At 42.9% G+C, this 22,746-nt stretch overlaps 1 protein-coding gene across 1 annotated transcript in view; it reads right to left on the bottom strand.

Annotated features, from left to right (window-relative positions):
* The window catches only part of LOC134052530 (sphingosine-1-phosphate transporter SPNS2-like), a 113,634-nt gene that overhangs the window by 5,260 nt on the left and 85,628 nt on the right, over window positions 1-22,746 (bottom strand). The window contains exons 6-10 of the mRNA XM_062507020.1: window positions 21,163-21,305; window positions 19,879-20,031; window positions 18,101-18,290; window positions 12,498-12,563; window positions 5,284-5,382 (exon numbers count right to left, since the gene is read on the bottom strand). Coding sequence (XP_062363004.1) covers window positions 5,284-5,382; window positions 12,498-12,563; window positions 18,101-18,290; window positions 19,879-20,031; window positions 21,163-21,305 — 651 coding nt within the window. The remainder of the gene's footprint in view (window positions 1-5,283; window positions 5,383-12,497; window positions 12,564-18,100; window positions 18,291-19,878; window positions 20,032-21,162; window positions 21,306-22,746) is intronic.

Genomic DNA, 22,746 nt, shown 5'->3' with positions numbered 1-22,746 from the left:
AGTGATGCCATCAGAGTTACACTACACCTGTCAAGCAGCTGGGATTTCGTAAAGAAAGAACAATAAAAGCCATAAATGTGTATCACGTTTCATCTACCAACTCTGACTCAGGTACACTATATTAGAACATGATGCAAAAGGCAACAAGACAGAGACCTCTGTTCTATTCTCAATCCAACAAGAGCAGTGGACTATCTCCTGATGGTCCATGAAATAGAGAGTGATGCCAGGAGAGTATTTTGCACATTTTTGTTACAGGACATTACTGCCTTTCTGACCTCGAGTTCATCTCTTACCCTGCTTTGGCAGGAGAGACAGGACTGTGTAACCACCAGCAAGAGCCATATTTGAGGAATGGCTGCATGGGTCAGACAGGGACAGAACACCCAGACTGCAGCATCACATCCCAATGATCCACTTTATTGCAATACACTGCTTTTAAGTCAGACAGAAGTGGATTTGACTCCCAGTGGGAGTTTTAATCTAGCAAACTAAACTGGAAAAAGTGTTCTTCTAGAGTAACTCTGAAGCAGCCACAGCATTTTAAACCATAAAATATGAATTTTAAACCATAATACATTAATTCTGCTTTCTTAGGCAGGCAAGTCTTTACACATAGAGCTACTTTCGATACAGATATATTTGGTTAGGTAAACACCTTCAAACCAAATCAACTAAAAGGCTGTCTCAAACTGGACCAAGATGCTGTGAAATCTCCACCTCCAGTTATAGCTTTCATTTAAAAGTATCATAACTGCTGCATTTACTACAGTTTTTCTTGCCTTGCCTCTAATGAAATGCTGATCTGCCTGCCCTGATATTCTGCACCAGGGATAATTAACACTGCTTTTCTAACTACTTGCTAAAGGAAGGTCATTAGTAATCTTGCTGCTTAAATAGCTCATTAGACTTATCAACCTGCTCACAGTAAAGTTAGGGAAGGGAGAAAAGTGAAGGGTGCCAAGGCTCCCAGAGCCCAGCTGGCATGGAGTGGCTGGAGGTGGTGTCCCTCCAGTAAAACTGAAACAGCCCAGGAGGGCAGGAAGGATGGGAACCACCATCAGAGGAGTCCAGGGAGCAGGTTTTAGCCCAGGAAAAGGTGCTCGTGGAGGAGAGCTATCTCTGGCAGTTTAGAACATCCTCCTCACAGGAGATACAGACTGGTTTTCATCCTCAGACCTTATGAACAACTGCACAGAGAAGGTGAGAGAGAATTCAAGCAAACAGGAGAGCAGCCAGGAGCAGCTCAGCGAGGACAGTGTACCCAGAGCAGCACCTGCCCAGCACATGGAGGAACAACAGTGTCTGCAGCAGTCCTATTGGCAAGGCCAGGGTGGAAGAGGAAAGTGCTCAGGTAGGAAGAAAATTACCAACTTGGAGGAAGGAAAGAAAAAGTCTCAAGGTCTTGAAATAAAAACCCCCTTTTGCCTGTATTCAGATTTCCAGAAGCAGAAGAGCAGTCAGGAAGTGGAGGGGGTCACAACAAGAAGGATGATGTAAACCCTGAGCAGGGAAAACAGGTTCATGTCTGTGCACAGATGGACACAGGAACATGGACTTGAAGTTTTATTTTAAAGGGCAATCAAGATCAAACCAGAATTAGTGATACAAAGAGCTGGAATTGTAATGTGGCCTGAGAAGAGCTAACTATTTCACATGCTGCTGCCACCTCCATCCACTTGCTCTTCTGAGACTGAAATGCTGTCTAGGGCAACAGTTGAAGACCTTGATCTGATACTCAACATTTATAATGGGATTTGGGGCACTTCTCTTAACATTTCTGTGCTCCAGCAATCATGTCTGTGTAGTGGGAGTGGTCAAAGACAGAAAAGTACTACACATATTTGGGTGTAATGCACTCAGCAGGTGAGATTTCTCACCAACTGCCTCAAGAATAAAGCATGGAGTGACACTGGAATTGTTAAAAAGGTGTTATTTAAACTATACAGGCTAGTTATCATAAAGATCCTGAAAAAAGTTTCAGCTCTCTAGGAATAAAAGCTGTCTCATCTACTGAAATACTGCAGCAATGCCTATTCTTATTTGGAAATGAACAGGCAGTGCTGATTTACATTAATTGATCTCAGAGCTTGCCACTAGTAAAGCTTTATGCAAATTACAGCTGCCACCCTAAAGCTGCATTTGCATAACTCCTTTGTAAGTCAATCTTAAGCCTTTTTACCATAATAGAAGTTATCAATATTTAAAGGGACATGAAAAATAGCCACACATGTGCTCCCTGCCACTTATTTTTCAAGCACTAATGTGTATTTGCTGCTTTGGGTGGTTTAAGGAGCTTCAGTGCAAGATTTGGAATGGGGTGAAGTTACAGAAAGTCTGAGTGTGACCTTGAGCTCTCAGGACACACCACAGAGCATGGTAGCAATTGCACACCTGTGGCTGGTCAGCACCTTCTGTGTTCCACACGGGGGTTTTAGGGTCAATACAACATTTATTGGTATCCAACAGAATCAACTGCCTGCCACAGCTTGGTCCTACAAGGACAAGGTCGCCAGTTCTTTATTGAGGGAATCTCACTATAAACTCACCAAAACCATGTAGCATTCCAGCCACGATTGACCAAAGTACTGATCATTTAGTCAGGGGATTTCAGGGGAATTCTGTAAGCAGCTGGAAGACACAGCAAAGCTCCAGATTCCCAGGTGAACCCAAGTGATCAAGAGGCTGAGTTTCACCTTCGGAGCCTGCCTGTTACTGCAGCTCACAGAATCACAGAATCATTGAGGTTGGAAAAGACCTCTGAGATGATCAAGCCCAACCTGTGACTGAATATCACCTTGTAAGCCAGACCAGAGAACTGAGTCTCATGTACACTCATTCCCTGGACATCTCCAGGGCCTCCTGCTGCTCTCCTTGAAAACCTGCTCCCTGCTCTTGGTCTGCCTGGTGAAAAGTCTGGAGTCACAGCAGTGGGAGTTGATGTCCTCAGGGTGGAGATGCCCAGAAGGACTGTGGGAATCAGATTCCCAAATTTCTACCTTAAATCCAGCAGGAGTAGGTTACTGAGCCCTCACAGTCTGCCTGGAAAATTCTGGTTGCAATCTGAGCCCCTTCTGCAACCTGCCCAGGTGGGGTTTCAATGCAGCATGAAGGTGTCCATCCTGCACTGCAGCTGGACAATTCCTGTGGTTTTTAATACCCAGGTTCAGTGCTTGCCTTAGCTCTGGTGCAGAAGTTGGCTGTTCTTTCACTTTAAATAGTATTTGTTTTCCTGTGTTGTGTGGAGCTGTAGTTGACCTTTCAGTCCTGGTAGCAGAGGAAGGATGAATCAGCCCAGCCAGAGAAGAGGCTGCACAAAGGGATGCTGCCTCCTTTCATGACATGAGTGCTTCACTCCTCTTCTGTATAGAGCCTTGGGCCTGCATCACCTCCTCCCAAATCACAACTGCCCAACAATTACAGCATTAGAAAATGATAATTCAAAATAATAACTAATATTTTCCCAGTCTAAAGAAAACCTAATGCAGCTATTAAATTGGGGCTATACGCAGCCAAGAATCTTTAAGTAACTCACAACTTGTTTGATTTCTGAATACCAGGAGGGCAAGGCACATTATTTCTACAACCAAAGATCTTTTAATATATGACATTGAAGAGCCCCAGGCAACTTTCAAGAATAATTGCAATCATTCGGGGTCCTAGGTATTCCTCCTGGACATCCCTCTCATGTAAAGAAAAGGATGAACATGCAGCAGAATCACTGAGGCAGCCTGGCCTGCCCCAGCCCTGTCTTCATCTCCAGCCCCTGTCCTGCCTGTCCCCTTCTCCTCTCCCACATTCCTTGCCTGCCCTGCATGAAGCAGCCTCTCCTGCAATTCCTTTGTTCTTGCCACCTTCAAATAACTTCTAAAATAAGATAATGTCTCCCCAGGTACCCAGAACATTGAAGTAAACAAAGAGTTAAGCTAAACTGTGCATTTTTATTATCTTGAGAGATTTCTCATTTCTTTGGTCTTCTCAGTCTTATCTCTATCTGCCTTTTCCTGTGTGCTTCAGAGGGCTACAGGGCAGCCATAGCACTGCCACTCAAAAGTAAACATTAATGTATAATTAAACAGATATACTCACAAAATTAAATATATAGAAAAAATATATGTAGCTACACACACTGGTGTCTACAGGATAGATGAGCAATGACGGTTGTAAAAAATAAAAATGCCTCACAGCACCCAGCAGCTGTGTATGAGCTGGAGGAACACATCAAAGTCCTGTATCTCAGGTGACGGGACCAGTGAAGATCCCAGTTACACCCCTGGGTAGCAGCACTTTCAAATACATCAGAAGCAGAGTCACTTAGGGAATTCTGTGGAAGCTACTATATTGTATAAGTGATGATTTGTGATCTCTGAAACTCCATGCATCAAACTCCACTGAAGGAAAGACATTTTCTCAGTATATCTAAATTTGTTTTCCTCATAACATTTCCCAGGCCTTCTGTTTTCAGCTGTGAAAGTTCTCTGACTGCCAGATTTTGGAGCTGGGTCTCTTGTTTGTTCTGCAATAGGATAATGGTGGCATAGGAAGGGAGATTCCCAGTCAGACCAAGGCCAACCACTGAAGCAGTCACAGAAAGGAACCCCAAGTGAACACCCCAGGAAGGAATACTAATAAAAATAAAATAAAAATTAATAAAACTAATAAAAATGCTAATAAAACCCCCTGGTTGGGCACTGTCCAGGCACCCCAGGCAATGGTCATGGCCCTGAGGCTGCCAGAGCTCCAGGAGTGTTTGGACACAGCTCTCAGGCACAGGGTAGGATGGTTGATGTGTCTGTGCAGGGCCAGGAGCTGGACTGGATGATTCTTGTCAGTCCCTTCCAGCCCAGACTAATCTGTGGTTCTATGATTTACTACCCTACAAACCAGGTACGTCTGTGTGTTGCTGCCCCTAAACAGGTATTTGGTTTCTCAGCTCAATTAACAGCTGGACACACACATGACTCTCTTCCAACCTAATTTCTATCAGCCCCATGTCCACACCACAGCAAGAACACTCCTTCTTTTCAGAGTTGTCTGAGAGCTTTATAAACACCTTAGGATAAAAAGATGTGGAAGCTTATTTCCCACACCCAACAGTCCCCCCTGGTTTGAACTGCAGCTCACAACAATCCAACCAGGTAAAAAAAGTTACGCTGCTCTGCAGCGCTTCCCATTCTGCTGACAAACACAGGCCTTCCTTCCCAGCACGACCTAACTTGGCATTTCAGATGAGCAGTTCAGAAACCAAATCAAACCCTGCCAGAGCCTGCTGTGAGCACTTACAAATCCAATGAGATAAGGACTGCCAGCATCTCCCAGGAGGTGTGAAGTGAAACTCTGCAAGGCCACGGCGGTAGCACGGCGAGTTGGAATGACCACGTACTGCAAAGAAGGGGAGAGAAACAAAAATAGGTAAAGAAGCTGAAATGAGATCCTGCCCACCTGTCTTGTGCTGCTCAGTTTATGCCCAGGCCAGCACAAAACAGAGCAGTCCCCCCAAACAGAGCCACTGGCCAGTCCAGTCCGTGGCTGGCTCAGGCAACTGGGAGCCTCAGACACCTTTCCTGCTCTGGAGTTTTCCTGTTGGCAGGTGCTGAGGGAAGGAAGCTCTGCTCACTCTGCTTCATTCTCAGCAGTGCTTGGACTATCAGCTTTGCCCACAAGACACTTTGCTGTTGCTCCTCAGACTGTATTTTGCTTTGCTGGTAGGGAGAATGAAATTTAAAGTTGCTCAATACCATCAGTCTTCCAATCAAGGACTGTGCTGTAACCTTGGATATTTGGTTTATTCCATAATAAAAGTTATTTTGTTTCTTAAACCATCAGCAATTCACATCTGTATTAAAGGTCATGGTCACGCATCCTTCCTTCCCAGTCCATCTCTAGGCACTTTACCTTTTTCTCAAAAATTTGTGATTCCATTTGTGAAAAGTGACAAAGTCACGTTAGAAAAATTTTCCATAGCCAAGATACTGTATTTGGGTCTCCACTCCTCTAATAGGACATGACACCCTTAGCCAGGTCATGCAGAATCAGTCAGATTACACAGCAAGAGTGGAAAACACAAATTACTTCCCCATGAAAGGACTAGAGCTCACAGATAACAGAGCCCTAACCACAAAAGGGGATGAAAAATTACAAAAATAAAAATCCTAGCAAGCCCTTGTCTTGTGGAATGACCTTAATTTTATAATACACTTTTTAGAGGCAGAAGGAAGTAATTGTCTCTTGCATAAATTATTAAAGATGCTGGCTAAGGACATCTGCATCAAGTCCACATATCCCAGTTTATGAATTGATCCTGTCTTGATTTAAAGGCTGGAAGTAATGAAGAGTTCAATAGGTCTCTAAATCCAAGTGAGCATTGTTTCTGCCTGTAAGCACTGAATTTCACTGTGCCTTTTCCTGTGGCTCTGAATGGAATGACTCTTATTCAGCTCTTTGGAGACCATGATCCATCTTATTTATCCACTTTCTCTCTAATGGGCTGCCTTCAGTCTTTCTTTAGAAGTCCTGCCTTGCCAGCATCCTTGCAATCCTTTCCCAAAGTAATTTATTAATTAAATATGACATTTTAGGATTGGCCCATCCCCAGCCAGAGATACACAGAGATCCTCTACCTGAACTGACTGGCAGTGAGGGCTCACTCAGGGCACCGGACTAAAGTACTTGAAAGTACTTTAAGTTCAGTGCTTGAATTATTCCTCACAGGGAAGGGGAGTTGCCCTGTCTGCAGTGGAAATAATTACCATAAAAACCAGAAACAAAAGAAAGAGCATTGAGAAAATCCACACTAAAAGAGAACTGATGCCTATTTAAAATTATCATCTCGTTCCAAGCATTTGGAACATAATTCACAGACAATTGTGAATTATGGGTAAAATTAGATTAAATGCTTTTCCTCAGGGTTTGCCATGTGTGTTCAGATGACCTGCCAGTTCTTTCATCCTTGCTTTGACAAACCTGCAAATGCACACTGGTAATGCACTTTCATGCCATGTATCAAGCAGACACCCTGTTCAACTTCTGTTGTACAACAGAAGAGCAAGATGTGTTCAGATCCAGAGCAGCTGCCCAGCTGTGGATGTCAGGCCCTGCCCTCCTTTTGCATCCAGGAACTCAGGACACGACTTGAAGAAAGAAATTCCAAAATGAGAATTAGCTCTAAACTTCATTAGAGACACAGAAATGTGCTGAAGGTCAGGATGTGAACAGTAGGAGAGCCCCACAATTCATTCCCACTCCCCAAAGAGGCAGATAATGGATTCAACCTGGATAGACCAGACAGAAGAAAACAAAAATTAAGAGTGAGTTATTTTTGTTCTTCCTACCTGGCCCAGTTCACAGAAAGGCAGTGGAGAGGCATTCTATAAGAACTCTTTGGGAAAGGGCATCTGAGTAGATAAAGTGAAATTCTACCTAATTCAAGAGTTGTGCATAAATGTGAAACATGACATTTGAAACCTAAAATATTTTTTCTTTCTGTAAAGTTTATGTTAACCAATCTGGAGAAAAAAAAATACCTGGTTCGGTATTCTATCCATTTTTGCAGCCAAAGGACAAAAGAAATGTCACATTTATTAAAAAATCTACCACTTTCAGGGAGTGGCAGTGAATTGATGCTAATTAGAGGAAGAAATCTTAATGATAACTGTATCATATGTGTGCATGCATATATAAATATGTATACACATGAATGCACACACGTATATTAGACATAATTTTGCATGTGTGGCTACATTATGCAAATGTAGTTTTGCAAGCAGAAGCACAGCTTCCAGCTTAACTGAAGAAATTATTGATGGCTGAAACACCATGAAGTGCTAAAACTTGGTACATTTGGTCTGGAATTCAAGAGACAAACACCCCCCCTCAAAGCAAACATGTAGCAAGCAAATGATGTCCTTGAAAAACATATTGGAAAGAAAAAAAAAATGTTTAAACCAGCACATCCAAAAAACAACCAAAAAAACTCCACCCTACCCCTACTTAAAAAAACATTTCTGATGGACAGGAAGCAGCTGGAAGCAAACAGCTACTGTTCTTGGAAGAAAGAAGTAAATTACAACTCTAAATGGGCACTTCAGTACTAAAATAGACCTAAATTCAAACCATACATGGCCTGGTTTGGACATCCCACAGAAACTGGAGGTGGGAGAGCCACAGCAGCCAAGGAGGAAGCCTGTGGGATTGTCCTGGCTCATCCCTGATCCCAGGTTCAGAGGCAAGCAGCACAGAGGATGGGCAGGGGGGGCTGACCAAGCAGCTCTGGAAACCTCTGCTCTTTAAAGAGAGGTTCAGAAAGGCCAGGGAATACTGCTGACATCTCCTTCCTGTGATGAACCCAGCAGGAGTTGGTCTGAAAAAAGTTAATGGGGAAAGCCACGGAGAGATCACCCTTCTCCTAGGAAAAGGCCATGAGCCAGAGGTAAGTTCTGATGTTTACAGCTAAGCTTTAATAGAAACTCTACTGTGTCAAGCATTCTGCTGCCCTTTCTGGGTCAGGACAATTCATACTAGCCTCTTTCAGCATCAAAGACAAAGAAAACATGCACTAATGCTGTTCCAGCCAGGGACAGAACCTGGCAATAGCCCAGTTGCCCCTGCTGTTCAGAAAAGGAAAAGGCTGGGATCCAGAGAGACCCTCCACAAAAGCCAGGCAGACACTGTCTGAACAAAGTACTCCTAAGTGAAGTGAAAGGAGGCTGCTGGGGTTTGCAGTTCCCAGCACAGCATGGAGCAGAACACCTCCACCTGCAGTCCTTGGACCAGCTGCTCTTGGAGGGTTTGGAGTGGGCTGTGCTCCCTCATTCTCAGGCATTCCTCACCCTGCCTTCAAATCTGACCTGCAGCACTTGGAGTATTGTGTGAAGGCACTCAGAGAAGTAACAAGAACCTCTGGAAATGCAATTCATCTTTGGCTATAAAAATAGGGCAGCATTTTGTACTAAATAAATAACTGGGTTTTATTTTTAGGGAAGGTAATCAGAATAAAAGCAACATTCCTACATGCCTATGGCACAGCTGAGCACCAGTCTGTGCCTGTTTCAAGCCTAAAGGAAGACTTTGACTTTACAACAAAACATCAAAGCAGCTCCTTCATGGCAGGTCATGACCATTTAGAAAGAACTAATGTTTTAAAAGAAATCAGAAATATGCAGAGCAATTTTTTTGCATGAATGTCAGGACTATGCATAAACTGGAGGATGGTTTTTCTCAGCAAAGACCTAGAGAGACTGTGAGTGAAACAGAGGCACTTTGAATTGCTTCATGGCTCTTACACAAAAATTCCAAGTCCCTGTCCATCATCTCTGGTTTCGAGAGGTGGTATGGAGGAAACCTCCACTACTAGCACCAGATTCCCACAAACCCCACGCCCTGCACGTGTCTCAGAGTGTTACCCACTTGCCTGCTGCACTGAAGCTCATTTATTATTGCTGTTACGAGGCAGTTTTAATGCTGCTTTGTGTTTCTTGTAATTTTAATGCCAATTTGCAAAAGATGGCTGATGAAATCTGTTTCATAATTAGCAAGCTCCATACAAAGCATCCCTCCTTTCCCCAAGCACCATCTGAGCATGTGCCTGGGAGGAGATATGGAGAGTTGTGCTCAGGAGAATAAGACCTGTTTTGTACAAATTTGCATTCGGAACAAATATCAGCCTTTCAGAATCTCAGGCAGGGCAGAACTGCAGCTCTGACAGTTTATCAGAGCCAGCACTTGGCACCTTGGACTGCACAAAAGCCAAGGAGCCATGCTCCTTTCTGCAGGAGGAGCACTGGATGCAATGCAAGCACAGAGCTAGGAAGAGCCAACTATTAAATTGGAAGAAAATAAGCAAACATCCTTGTTTTGCTACAGAAATGAAACTTGCAAAACTTCTGGAGGTCCTTAACAACTTGCCCGATAGGATTCTTAAGCTGTCATGGGATTTGTAAATCTTGGGAAAGTTCTGAGAAATCATCTGGGATGCAGTTTCCAAAAAGCCTCACTCCTGGCATAATGAAATCAGCAAGAAGAGTGTTAGCCAGTATTGAGAGCTTTTATCCATGAAAACAGGGTAATATTTATGTATAGGATGAAAGTGTTGTTAAGCTTATGCTAATAATGCTTTTAAACTCCTTCCCAGCCTCAGGCAAGCACAGACACACTTCTGATTACACCAAATAAATAGTAATCAGTAAAATTAATTTGCCAAACATATAAAGTGCATCTGCTAAAGCATTTCCATATCTTTCTCTGGCAATGATTTCCCACCCAGCTGTCTGTCAAATGTGGCTGCAGCCTTGGCTCTCACCTATTGACAGTCTAAGCCCCCTCTCATCCCCTGTGTCAACTGTCTGCACTTCAGCCTGTCTGCTTCCAGCCCTGTCCTCATCTAAGTGATGTTTACATTTATTTCTTTAAAACTTTCACACGTCCCCTTATGCTGTTAATGCAACAAGCTGGGCATTATAGACAACACTCAGTTCATTTTCCTAAACAGACCAGAGAACAGTGAGCTGAAAATTTGGCAGCAAGTACCAAAATTCATTTTTTAACATGGTTTTAGTTTCTTTCCCATGTTTTGGAAAATTGAACTATTATTTCCGATAAATTCTCATGGAACTCTTTTACTAAAGCAACATAAATAATTACAAATGCATCCCTACAAAATGCAACTGACTATAGGATGCTGGTAAGACAGGTGGCAAATCCTATAAAAGTTGTTAAAAGCTATAGGATATTGAAGTCACATTGCAATCAACACAAAAACCCTCTGTAATTAAATGGGACAATGATGGCAGCCCTAATATCCTTGATATAACAGAGCAGTTGGTTGAAAATATCTTTTGGGGTTACCTTGAGACAACACAGGTCAAATATTAGGTCTGTTTCTGACACAGATTTTCTGGAGGACCTTGAACACATCTGACAGGATCCTTCCTCCTGACAACTGGGACCACCTCAGCTGAGCCAATGTTAAGAAGAGTATAAAACAGGTGCTTTTTAAACCTCTCTACTAATTCTGAGTGGAGAGAACTGGGATTGCTCCTAGGAACACCACAGCCAGAGGCAGGATGTGACAGGGAGCTCTGGTAGGAATTACATATTGTACTGTAATTTCTTCCTCAGCACAGCTGTCTCCAGGCTGCACATCTGTGCAAGTGTTGAGATACCACATTATGAATGGCCACAGCAGTCTTGAACTCACAAGCTACAAAAGCCCATGGAAGTCCCAGGGAAGCCCCACAGAGCTCTGCCCCACCACAGCTGACCTGGCAGGAGGAATTAAGAGCCATTCAAGTACTACCAGAGTCCACTGACCACCTTTGTTTCTTTGTGCTTCACCCACACTGAGAGGAGTGGATTTAACCACCCCACCTGTCAAAGTGTTCCCTGCACAAATGAGTGAAAGATGAAAAGTTCATCAGGCAATGCAGTGATGGCAACTGCAGAGCTACTTTAAAATATAAACACAACCTTGAACTTCAATGTAAACAGAACTTAAGCAGAGGCTTGAAGTTCTTTGCAGAATCAATATATCAACACCATTATCTTTACATCTAAGAATACTGAGCCCAATTGTTTCCTCGCTGATGTTTGCATAACCAACAAATACAAGTCAAGGGAGTTTTCTATTGATGCCAGACTGATTATATTTTTAGTTCTGTCAACAAGCTGACAAAAGACCTCGGGAAAGTCCTGTAAGGGTTCTGTGCCTTAGTGCCTTTCTTTTCATACAATTAGCAACACCTCCTTCACAACAGGGTTTCGATATTATGTTTGAAGGGCTCTGATGGAAACCTCTACAAAATATGCAGAGCTCTTGAATAAATGTCCAGACTATTTCATGTGAAAATGGGGCTGCTGAGGTCAGTTTGCTGACTTGAAAGACTTACAAAGCTCTGTGGTGGAGAAAGAATGGAAAATGAAGGACATGAGTTGAAAAGTCCTTGACACTTTCCTCTTGGAAAAGGTGGACATAGTCCAAAAATTCTTTATACTTTCTTTTCCTCTCTGCTCTCCCGGAGGTGGGTTTCTATTGTGTATGTGATGAATGGTAGGTAGATAGGCTGCCTTTGTGGTCAGGGAAGGGAGGGAGAGAGGGAGGGAGGGAGGGAGGGATGGTGGGAAGGATTTCCTATTGCAGAACAAAGCTGAGTTATTGATAACAAAGCCCACAAACGTGCTGACTGTCAGGAAACACTGCCTGAATTCCGTGCATGTGGGGTTTTGCACAGACACTTAAAATTTTGGGAAATTATTTTATTTCAGACATGTTCTCTTTTCTGGACACTTTTCCCTGGTGCTCAGAACAAAGGACAAAAAGGAACTTTTTTCTCTCTTTCTCCCTGTGTCACTTTTCAGTAAGCAAAAATAATAATAATAAAAATCAGAATAAGCTGAAGTAGGGACTAGGAGCTGGAAGAAATTGTGAACTTCAGGTTGTTCTTGCCTTGCAAGTTGACAAAGTGCTCTGAACACAGAAAGATGCTGTTCCAAAGTGCACTCACCATTAGTATGTCTGCTGTGATAGCCCAGTTTGAAAACAGAAGAGTTTCTCCGATAAAAATGCAAATCTGTTGTAACAAAACACACAAAAAGGAGATTTATTCACTTGACATTCAGAGGAAAAATAACCTGTCACAAACTTTCTTTTGTTGCTTATTTTTCTCATACCTACACTCCTTGTTGCTGTTGTGGTTTATCCTGACTATTAACAAACCATAGACTTGTATCAGAGCTCTAGAGAGCTGGCATGAAATGTTGTTATTGTAAACTAAGTTTATGATCTACAAAGCAGCTAAATTAAAGGCTGACACTTTTGTTTTTAGAAGAACATGAAAAACCAGCATGAAGAGACAGCCCCAGGCTTGCATACATAGAATCATAGAATTGTTGAGGTTGGAAAAGCCCTTTAAGAATCATCAAGTCAAACTTGCACTATTCTTTTCCGAAAAGCCAGTTAGAAAAGACAAGAAAGCCACAACTCCCCAAAGCACAGCCATTTCCATTCCTGGAAACCAAGTTGTGTGTTCAGCTCTGTAGCAAATCAGCTGAGGTTCTCTGTGGAGAGCTGTGGAGGATCCTTTCCCTCCCCAACAGCATTACAGGGGTAATATCTGCCCAGTCGAGACTGGAATTTAGTATGGGCTTTGCAACAGCAGTGTCTTGTGGTGAAATGCAATCCTTGGCTCTGTGGAGATGGTCAGCAAGAGACATTAAAAGCCACAGAACTGCGAGAGTGGCAGCTGTGACATGATGTGACCACTGCCACTGTCCTTCCCACACACCAGATGAGGTTGCCTAAACCCCTCAGACCACCCTGTCACTGCCAGGAATAATTTGCTTTATTTAGCTGATCTACAGAAGCTTCCTCTATTTGTTTCTAAAATTGTCTTTGTTTCCCAAATATTTTCCCTCCCTTTTCCCTTTTTCTGTGACCAGGTCTGCTTCCTCTGTGATGGTATCACAGCCAGTCATTACAGCCCAGCTGGTCAGTTAGGAAATCTCTATTTCCATTTTCCCATTGCCCACTGGTTTGCCTTGAGACTGGCTCTCACTGGAAATGCCAACTGCCAAGGAGAGAACACATCCAATAAACCAAGGTGCTGTCAGGAGCTGAAGCCACGGGCCCCATGGGTACTGGATACATAACTCAGACCTGCTCTGAAATCTGTCCTGCTACAGCTTTGCAGCTGCTGTTGCTGGGATTTTGTGGCTGGAGAGACTAAATTAAGTTTGGGAATGATGGAATCACACTTCTGAATGCAACATCAACATGCCCTGCCTGCTCTCAGCACTGCAAACAGGCAACTGCTTGCCTTGAGCTGATATGAGCTGCACACATTTGAATTGCTCTAGGCAGCAAGAACTTGTCCCTTGTGCAGGAATGTAGCACAAGTCCTTTAAATAAATCACTGAAATGCTACAAATTTCAGAGCACACCAGTTCTGAGCTGATGAATGTGTATTTCAACCAATCCATGAAACATGAGATTAATAGGTGGGTACTGGCAAAAGGAAAAGAAGAGCAAGAGGAAGATCAAAAAGTAGGATAGAAGATACTGACATTAAAAAATGTCTGTCCTTCAGCTGCTGCTGGGGGCTTATAGAAATGAGTTCACCCACTGCAAAGGGCATGTGAGGATATGTGGTATTTCTGCAGAAGGGAGACTCTGGGGAAGCTGACAGCAAATAGGGCAGCCACAAAGCACATAATAGCTCCTGAAATGCTCACAGTTTTGACTCCTCACACACTTTGAAGCCTCATTTTACACTGAGACTTCACCTCTACATATACATCTGCCTCTGACTCCAGCTGTGCTATGTAACATCTCACCATGTCCATTTAGTGTCTGATTGCTCATCTGTGCTTTTCTGTTTAAGTGATCAGTTAGCCAATTCTGACTCCCAAAAATGATAAATAAACTAGGTTTCAGAGTGGACATGCCAGCAGCTCTCACAGAAAGTTCTAAGCAGGTTACAAACACCTTCCATGACTGTTTGCAAAGGGTGTATCAGTCAATATCTTCATTATTTGTATTTCTCTCTGAAATGGTGGGTAAGACATCCTCATGTACTCCTGAATCTGGAGCAATTCTAACTCCAGCTCGGTTCTGGGCAATATTGATGCCTCAGAAGTAGGCAGGTCACCAACAACATGACAACAGAAAGTCCCTGGGGTTGAGAATAAGATGCTGTAAAAGCTCTCTGGCAAGGTTTTACCCCAGGATTTGCTGTTTCTGCAAGATCATAAAACGTCTTTGAGGAATTCAAATAGATGTTGAAATGGAGGAATTTGGAAGAGTGTCAAAGGAAGGCAAAGCAGCACATCTCTCTCCAGTCACTTGGAGATTTAAACAAGTGTAAAATCTGCAGCTGAAATGCCTGAGCACTGTGAGATGATGATGCCACACATATAATGAGTTTCCAGAGACAGGTTTGAAAACCGAGTTTCAAAGAGTTTGTATTTCAGAAAAAGTGGAACTTGCAGATATGCAAATTGGTGCTTTAAGGAGCTGGATTATAGCACACAAATCCACACGCTGCAAGAAAAACTGAGTAAGAAGTGATTGGACTATACAACCAGGCAAGATAATAAAAGAGAGAAATATAGGTGTCTGGGCAGCTAAATGATACAGAATTGTTGTTTTAGTCTACCTTGCCAGCCACTTTGCCACTGCCATTATTTACTGGATCAGTATGAAAAGGCTGGCTGGAAAACAGTAATTTGTCTACCTGCCTCAGATGGGAGTGGCTGCTGCAGAATGGGAATAGCAACTGCCCCCAGGAACCAAAATCACTTGCAAGAAAGGATTGAGCAGGAGAGAAATAGTACATGTGTTCAGGGGAGGAAGAGAGCAGACAGTATAAAACATGTAAGGGGTAGGGTGATTGTGTTAATGGAAATGCAAGTCTTTTCCAAAAAAATAAAACCTATAAGACCAAGAAATTTAAAAGCAAGGGCTCTGCAGGTTCTTGCTGGAGTGCTGAACACTTAATTTAAGCTGGTGCCTGTATCAGTCAGCATTAAAGCTATTGAGTGTTAACTGAAGCAGGGAGGGAGATGGTGATCTGGTGGCCACCACAGCTCTCTCTCACAGTGAGGGAGAACATCATCTCTTGGGGACCCACCTAATTGCTTGGAAGTGAGAATTTTAAGGCTCTGAGCCAATGAGGGTTCCAAAAACATTCATTGTCCATTTTTGCACAGTGTGATCCATGACAGAAGCCTAAGGACAGTCACAGTACAGAAGGTTGGCAAATGCCACCATGCTGTAGGACAGACATTGCCTTGCCTTCCCACAGACACAGAATTCAAAGACAGGAGCCAGGACAAGCTGCCAAGGAAGATATCAGAGACAAAAAAATCAACCCATAAATTTTACTGTATTGTTTCCAGACGGAGATTTTGTCATGGATTTTGAGATAAGGAAGGTAACCTAGCCCATCATTCTGTCCACCAGCCACAGAACACTCTCCCCTTCATTATGGACCAATGAGACTTTAACCAAAGAGCAATGACAAACTGCTACACCATGCAACCTGGCAGTGCAGATCTTCTACTCCTGTTCTCCTTGAAATACAAGGGAATTAAACACTCTGGAAGTCTGCAAGATTGCAACAGCTCTTTGAATGCCACAGAAAAACATGAGTTTGTGTTAGAAACTTGCCTTGGAAAGTCAATTCAGTATGGCACTGCCACAATAATACCTTGTGCTACGAGACACTGGTAGCTCCAACCCAGACCTGCCCTCTCTTTGTGGGCATCAGGTTTCCAGCAGCAGAGTATTTAGGGCTATGGAGAGGCATAGCATTATGAAGCATTATTAAGAAGCACTATGGAGTGTTTCTTGCTCCAGCCTAAGAGCATCACAAACAGGCTCATATTCCTTATACCCCCTCCACATGCAGCTCTAACTTCCTTTGCAAATCACTGACTCTTTATTAGATTTACTGCTCATCCGTAATAAAAGAAATTGTTTCTAGGATTGTTTAAATGATACCATCTATATTTATATACTTAAATAATGCAGAATAGTTATATGGCCATTAAAAAATAGACAAAATATAAACATGAGATTAATAGCCAGCTCCTGCTGCACAATTTTTGAAAACAGTATTTCCAGCATAGAAAGGGAGAGGTTTCTTTATAAAGAAACTGAACTCCACAAATAAACATGTCTGTCACTAGGTCTAAGAAAGGTGAAAATCACAGCTCTGTCTGCACAAATAGATGGAGGAAGCAGGTGAGGGGTGTGAGAGATCAATGGAAGGAGGGTAAATGATTCACTAACTAGTAACACACTCTCACAGGTTGTCTGAGGTGATCATTTTTCTGCCAGTTCAAATGTTAGTTCATGGTCACAAACCAGAGACCTGAATCTTAAACAGTCAGAGGAAGCATTCTTGGCTCTGTCTTAATGATTTTGAACTTCCACTCTTTCTGGTTGTGCTTCCCCATAACTGTGGCAGCTGCTGAAAGACTCAGCAAATAAACATGGCCAGGCCAGTGCTCAAAATACAAAGAAATGAGGAACAGCAGTCGGCTGGTTACTTGTAAATGAATTCTCCTTGCTGGATGAGCATGTGCTGCTGTGTGGAAGTGAAGGGTGGGCTCCCAGAAGGGATCCCACTGCTCCAAACATCTCATACTTTCCCTTCATAAACTTCTCCCAGGTCTTAGGCTTCTCTCATTCTGACATTAAAAGGGAACCAGAGACTTGTTCAGAGACTGGAGTTTTGCTCCCTGCTGAAAGCAAGATTCTAGACTGAGGCTGGATTATTATAGTTGAGCTTTTCCTTTTCCCTGCAGTCTAACTAAAAGAGGGTTGGTTTAGATGAGATAAAAGGAAGGAGTTTCTTACAAAGGTGGTAAAGCATTAGCACAGGATGGCCGGGACATGGTGGATGCCTCATTCCTGGAAAGATTCAAGGCCAATTTGGAGGGGGCTCTCAGCAGCAAGGTCTAGTGGAAGGTGTTCCTTCACAGTGGAGTGTTGGAATACATGACCTTCAAAAGCTCCTTCCAACCCAAACCATTCTATTTATCTGGATCTATTTGATATCTTTTTATATAATCCAATTATAAGCACTCAGGGAGGGGCCATATTTTAATCTGCATTTGTGCAACATCAAATACTGTAGGTTCCTGGTCTATGGTAATACAGATAACAAATTGAAATTACTGGGTAAGGTGCAATCCACCTAGTTATGGCAATGAATGGTACTGAAAGGGAGCTAAAAGCTTGCCCACAGACAAATTACACTGTAATTGTCATCTGGTACCACTGCAGCTACAATACCCTCACTGCAAGGGAAGTGCTCAATTTTCCTCTACCAAATCATTAGGCAGGAGCAATAAAGGTGTGGATTGAGGTGCAGACAGGACAGCCCAAAGGCTGTGGGTTTCCATGGAGCTCTGAATTCTGATGGCAGCAGGGATAAACAGTTGAGATTTCAGGCACGCTTAGTGCCAGAATGCCAGGAGGCAAAAAGAAGGACATTCAGAAGGGCAAAGGCAAGAAAACGTCCCAGGCTTTCTGCAGGGGACGATGCACACGGTCTCATAAGGAGTTGGGCAGGGGCTGGCACATGGAAAGGATTATACTTACATAGGCTCCCACAATGCTGCTCTTGGCAGCCACAAAGATCAGACAGATGAAGATGGCTGAGCCCAGCATTCCAACAGCACACACAAGAGGATCAGCTCGCTGCGTCTTCGACCGGCACCATTTGGTTGCTCCTGCCCCTGTGATTACACCCAGGAATCCAGTGAAGCATGTGATTGCTCCAAAGATCAAACTATTAAAAAAAAAAAAAAAAAAAGAGAAAAGTGAGGGTTTTTTTTTTTTTTAATTTTTCCTCAAAAGGAGCATGGTCTTTGGACAAATTATTAGGGTAAACTGAGTAATGGAAATTTGCACAGTTTTCACAACGGCTTTGCAAATTTTGAATAAAACAAATGCTCATGATTTTAGCCCTCTTACTCTGCAATTAAAAAAAACCAGAGCATATGAAATTTATCGTTGTACACAGGCTTTGATCTATGGGCAAAGGGGTGCAAAAGGCTCACGCTGCTTCCTTGGGTGGAACTGGGATTCCTACAAAGTGCCCTGAACAGCTAATTATGCATACACAAAACTAATTAATAACCTGTGCATTGATCATGTAAGGGGAAATCATGGACCAGCATCAGGAAGCTTCAGGGCAAGGAAACCTAACAAGACTCTTAAATACCAATGATTTCCAACATTGACTTTATAACTCCTTTCAGGCACTTCAAAGAATCTTTTTGCTGCTAGGTTACACATTTGAAATGTGTTAATTTCAATATAAAGAGCCAGGAGGATTGTCCATATTATATGTGCAGGACTTGAATTACAGGGTCTTGGGCAACCACATTAAAGTAGCTTGAGGACATTTCAAAATGGAGGTGTCATCAAGGAGGGGGGACTTCTCTTTGTGAACAGTGGACAGGGGCAGTCAGGGCAGTCAGGCTGGAGCTCTGTGTTTGGCTCACTGCATTTTTGTGGAACAGCCTGAGATTGCCTGCTGGACACTCTGGCTGATGGGACTCCACACCACTAACTACTTTAATTGAGATGGGATTATGTCTGCTAGGCAAGAAGTTTTTCCTAATATTATTTTCCCTCATGAGCTGAAAAGCAAAAGATCTGACAAAAGGTTTTTCTAGTATCTTTTATTTACCTGGAGGAATGCTTTTATAGCATTTTCTGCTTTGTGCCACCATTGTAAATCACAAAATGAAGAATTACTTTTCATAGCTTATGTGTTGTAAGTGATATTCCATAACCAGGACTGAAAACCCAAGCCACTGTAAAACATCAAACACTCCAGCCCAAAGCATCCCAGATCTCTGGGACATTCTTCAGCAAAACTCAGCACACACAGCAGTTTACAGAGCAATAAAACAGGGAAGTCCTGCCTCACACAGAAACAAAAGTCTACAGCATTAGTCCCTGCAGATTTAGGGGAGCCATTCCAGTCTCTGAATTACAGGCACCACTGGGGCTTCCTAACCTACCAGCTTATTCTGCTGCTTTCACAGATGGGTCTTAAGAACCCAAATTCTTAGCTCTCCAAACATCCTCCTTAGAGGATTTCTCTTTTCTTTTCTCTACTCTGCACTGCAGCCTGGGAACTGAGACAGAGCTGAGGTCATTGCTTCTCCCTTGGTTTGACTTCATGCAATGAAGAAGAGAACTAAAGCCTAGTTTACAATCCCAGCATTTCCTATCATTGTTGCAAGGGCCTAGAGGAAATTACAGACATTCTAGTACCTTGTCTCTGTGGGACTTGCCTGTTTCCTCTGGTAAATAAGCCCCCACCCCCTCTCCCCCTCTTTAAAGCAGCTGACTCTGACTCTCACCTATCTTTGGTGCCACAGGGCTGGGAGCTGCAGGTCTCTGCTGTCTTCTGCACGACCTGTGCTCTGTGAAGATACAGAGGGATCCACATACCAAGTGCCCCTGTGGCAAAGGAGACAGCTGAGGTGGCCAAGGATGAGAACACATAGCTGCGGCTGTGGAGACAAAACCAAGAGAAGCTTTAGGGGGGAAAGTGAAAAAGCAGGACCCCCACACAGGAACCAGTGCTGCAGTGACAAAACCCAATGCTCCCCCACATTTGCCACCTCCATTTGCCAAGGGGAAGAGGGAACACAAGGTACAAATGAACGGAGAATAAGAAGCATGGAATATTCACATGGAATATTCACTCATCAGAGATGCTTCACAGGACTGTCCCAAGGGACTGTTCGAGAAGACAGTACTTGGTCACTAAGATATGATATGTGAGTTACAGGGCTTTCACCCCAGTATCACCTGCTTACTTGGATGAGCAGTTTCATTTCTCCCTCCCCATCCATGCCACCATATGTTTACTACTTACATAAACTACCAAAAGCAGTAACATAGAAATAATAATAAATTATCTAACAATAGTTAGTTCATAGTCCTTTGGCACTGGAGGACAATACCAGGGAGGTATTCTAGCCAGTAGCTCTAAAACTAAAGGACATCACAAGTTTCCCATCAGAATTACAAGGTAACCCTGAAATCACAAGTGAAAGTGTTTGTATTTTCACAGGCCAGCTTTTTGGAAGGAAGTGCAGCTGCTTAAACACTCGTGAGCATGTGAACCTTTATGAACACATACAAGTACCCAAGCACATTCAGTTCTCGTGGATTCAGTCACACGTGGTTGTTCACATATATTTAAACTTGCCATAGTACAAGCTTCTCTGTGTTTTTTATCTTAAATTGCTAAGACTCTCCTTTCCCCCTCAGCAGAACAGCTCTTTTAAAGAAGAGAAAGGATCTAAGTGTCTGAACAACAGCAGCACAACAATTAATAGAGGAACACAGCAATTTCTACACTTCAAAAGCTTTGATTTGTGTGAAGTATGAGCCAAACAAAGCAGAGTTTTTCTTAGATATCAATCTTGGAAAGGTTAGAGCAAAACTTGGAATCCAACATTGTCACAGCAGTTGATGCCTCATGTAACTGTGATTTTCTTTCCTAGGTCAACAGACTAAACTTCCTGCAACTCCCTACACGTCATCACTTCCCAGTCTCACCATACTAAACCCAGACCATTGGATGTTTTGACTAAGCATTAGAGGCAAAACATGGTTTTTACTCATGCTCTTACTTTCTAATCAATGCTTTCATGTCTCTCAGCCATGAAGTCCGAGCCTTCAGCTGCCCCCCAAGTTGTTCAGCATTTCCTCTTTTAGCAGCAGGCACAAATATCAAGATGAGTGTCCCTGTTATCATTCCTAGGAGTGGAGATACCTGCAAGAAAGGAGCAGGGGATTAGCACAGGAGTCAGGAGGGTTTGCTTTGACTGGTCAGGAAGAAGCAGAATCCATCTGTTTGGTTTCAGTGACTGCTCCTCACAGCCAGTCAGAACCTGTAAGCATCGAGGCATCTGCTCCTTTCCTTCCTTCTTGTCATTCCCTGGACCCTCTTATCTCACTCTGGAAACATGCAGCTTTGAAAATACTCTGAGTGAGGCAGTCCATTGTGTTAATAAGTACCAATATTCATCTAAACATGATTCTTCAGTGATGTTTAACTCTCTGGAAACCTACTCCCAGCTGGGCTGAGAGACCAGCAGGTTTCTTGGTGAGTGCAGAAGCCTTTTAAAGGCAATTAGACCATCTGAAAGATTTCTGGATGTAGGGAACATGCTGGCTTTGAAAACCCTTGCTTGACATACATCCCTCTTCCAGCTAACCCACAATCTCTTCCTATTTTCAGGCATTTTCCTCAGGTTACCTCAGTACAACAGACCAAGAAACGTTGAAAATTCATGCTGGAAGATAGGAAAACAACACATTCAAGGGCTTGGTTTCGCAGTATCCAATCCTTTCTCTAAGCACTAGGCAAAAATACTAAGATCTCACAGTGTTTTGCAGGCTATAAAAACTATTCTTGTTTTGACATTGAAATTCCATTATCGTCAGAATGGAAAATAGCTCCATCAGGAAAATAGGAACATGGATTTCACTCAATTATCATCTCATCTAGACATGCTATTTAAAAAATAAATTCCTGTTTGGAAAAAAAACCCCAAAAAACAACAACAACAAAAAGCTTCCATTATTAACCTGAGAACGGCCTTTACATATGGAGCAGTGTTTTATGTCCAAGGATGACAAACTCACAATCCTTCTAGGGAAGGAAAGACAAAAGTGTTTCAGAACTTAAAAGTAAGAAAATCGCTCATCCAGGAATACATTGAAGCCCGATACAGCATCCTTATGACAGCTGAAGAGAAGACACAGCACTGATAAAAAATTGGAAATTCTGTTTTTTCTACAGCCAGATGCTTCAAGTCTCTTTGAATTTTATCTAAAAGCTTAAGTACCCACAAGGACAATACCCATGAACACTCAGTAATGCTGCAGTGAAACACTCACTTTATTGTTAGAGACAAAGCTGCCACTTGTCCATGTGCCCTTCTGTCTTTTTCAGCCCAGTGAAGTATGATTATTCCTGACCTCTTCTGTATTTGGAACCCACAGGAGATCACAGAGGGAAGCATCATCTTGGGGAATCATTCCCACCTTGCAAGAGAGCAATAATTGCCATAGGGATGGAAGCTGCTCTACACTGATGTCTGGATGTTTTCTATATGTGCTGTGTGAGTACAGACTGAGCAATGGTGTCCAAAGCAAGCACCACAGATGTGTGCAGCTCATAGATTCCCCAAATTTTGTACAGCCAGAGA

Source organism: Cinclus cinclus, chromosome 22 (assembly GCF_963662255.1).
Source record: "Cinclus cinclus chromosome 22, bCinCin1.1, whole genome shotgun sequence".
NCBI classification, from domain to species: Eukaryota; Metazoa; Chordata; class Aves; order Passeriformes; family Cinclidae; genus Cinclus; species Cinclus cinclus.
The sequence above is the reverse complement of the archived record's forward strand: the minus strand, read 5'-3'. Positions and strand labels throughout refer to the sequence as shown.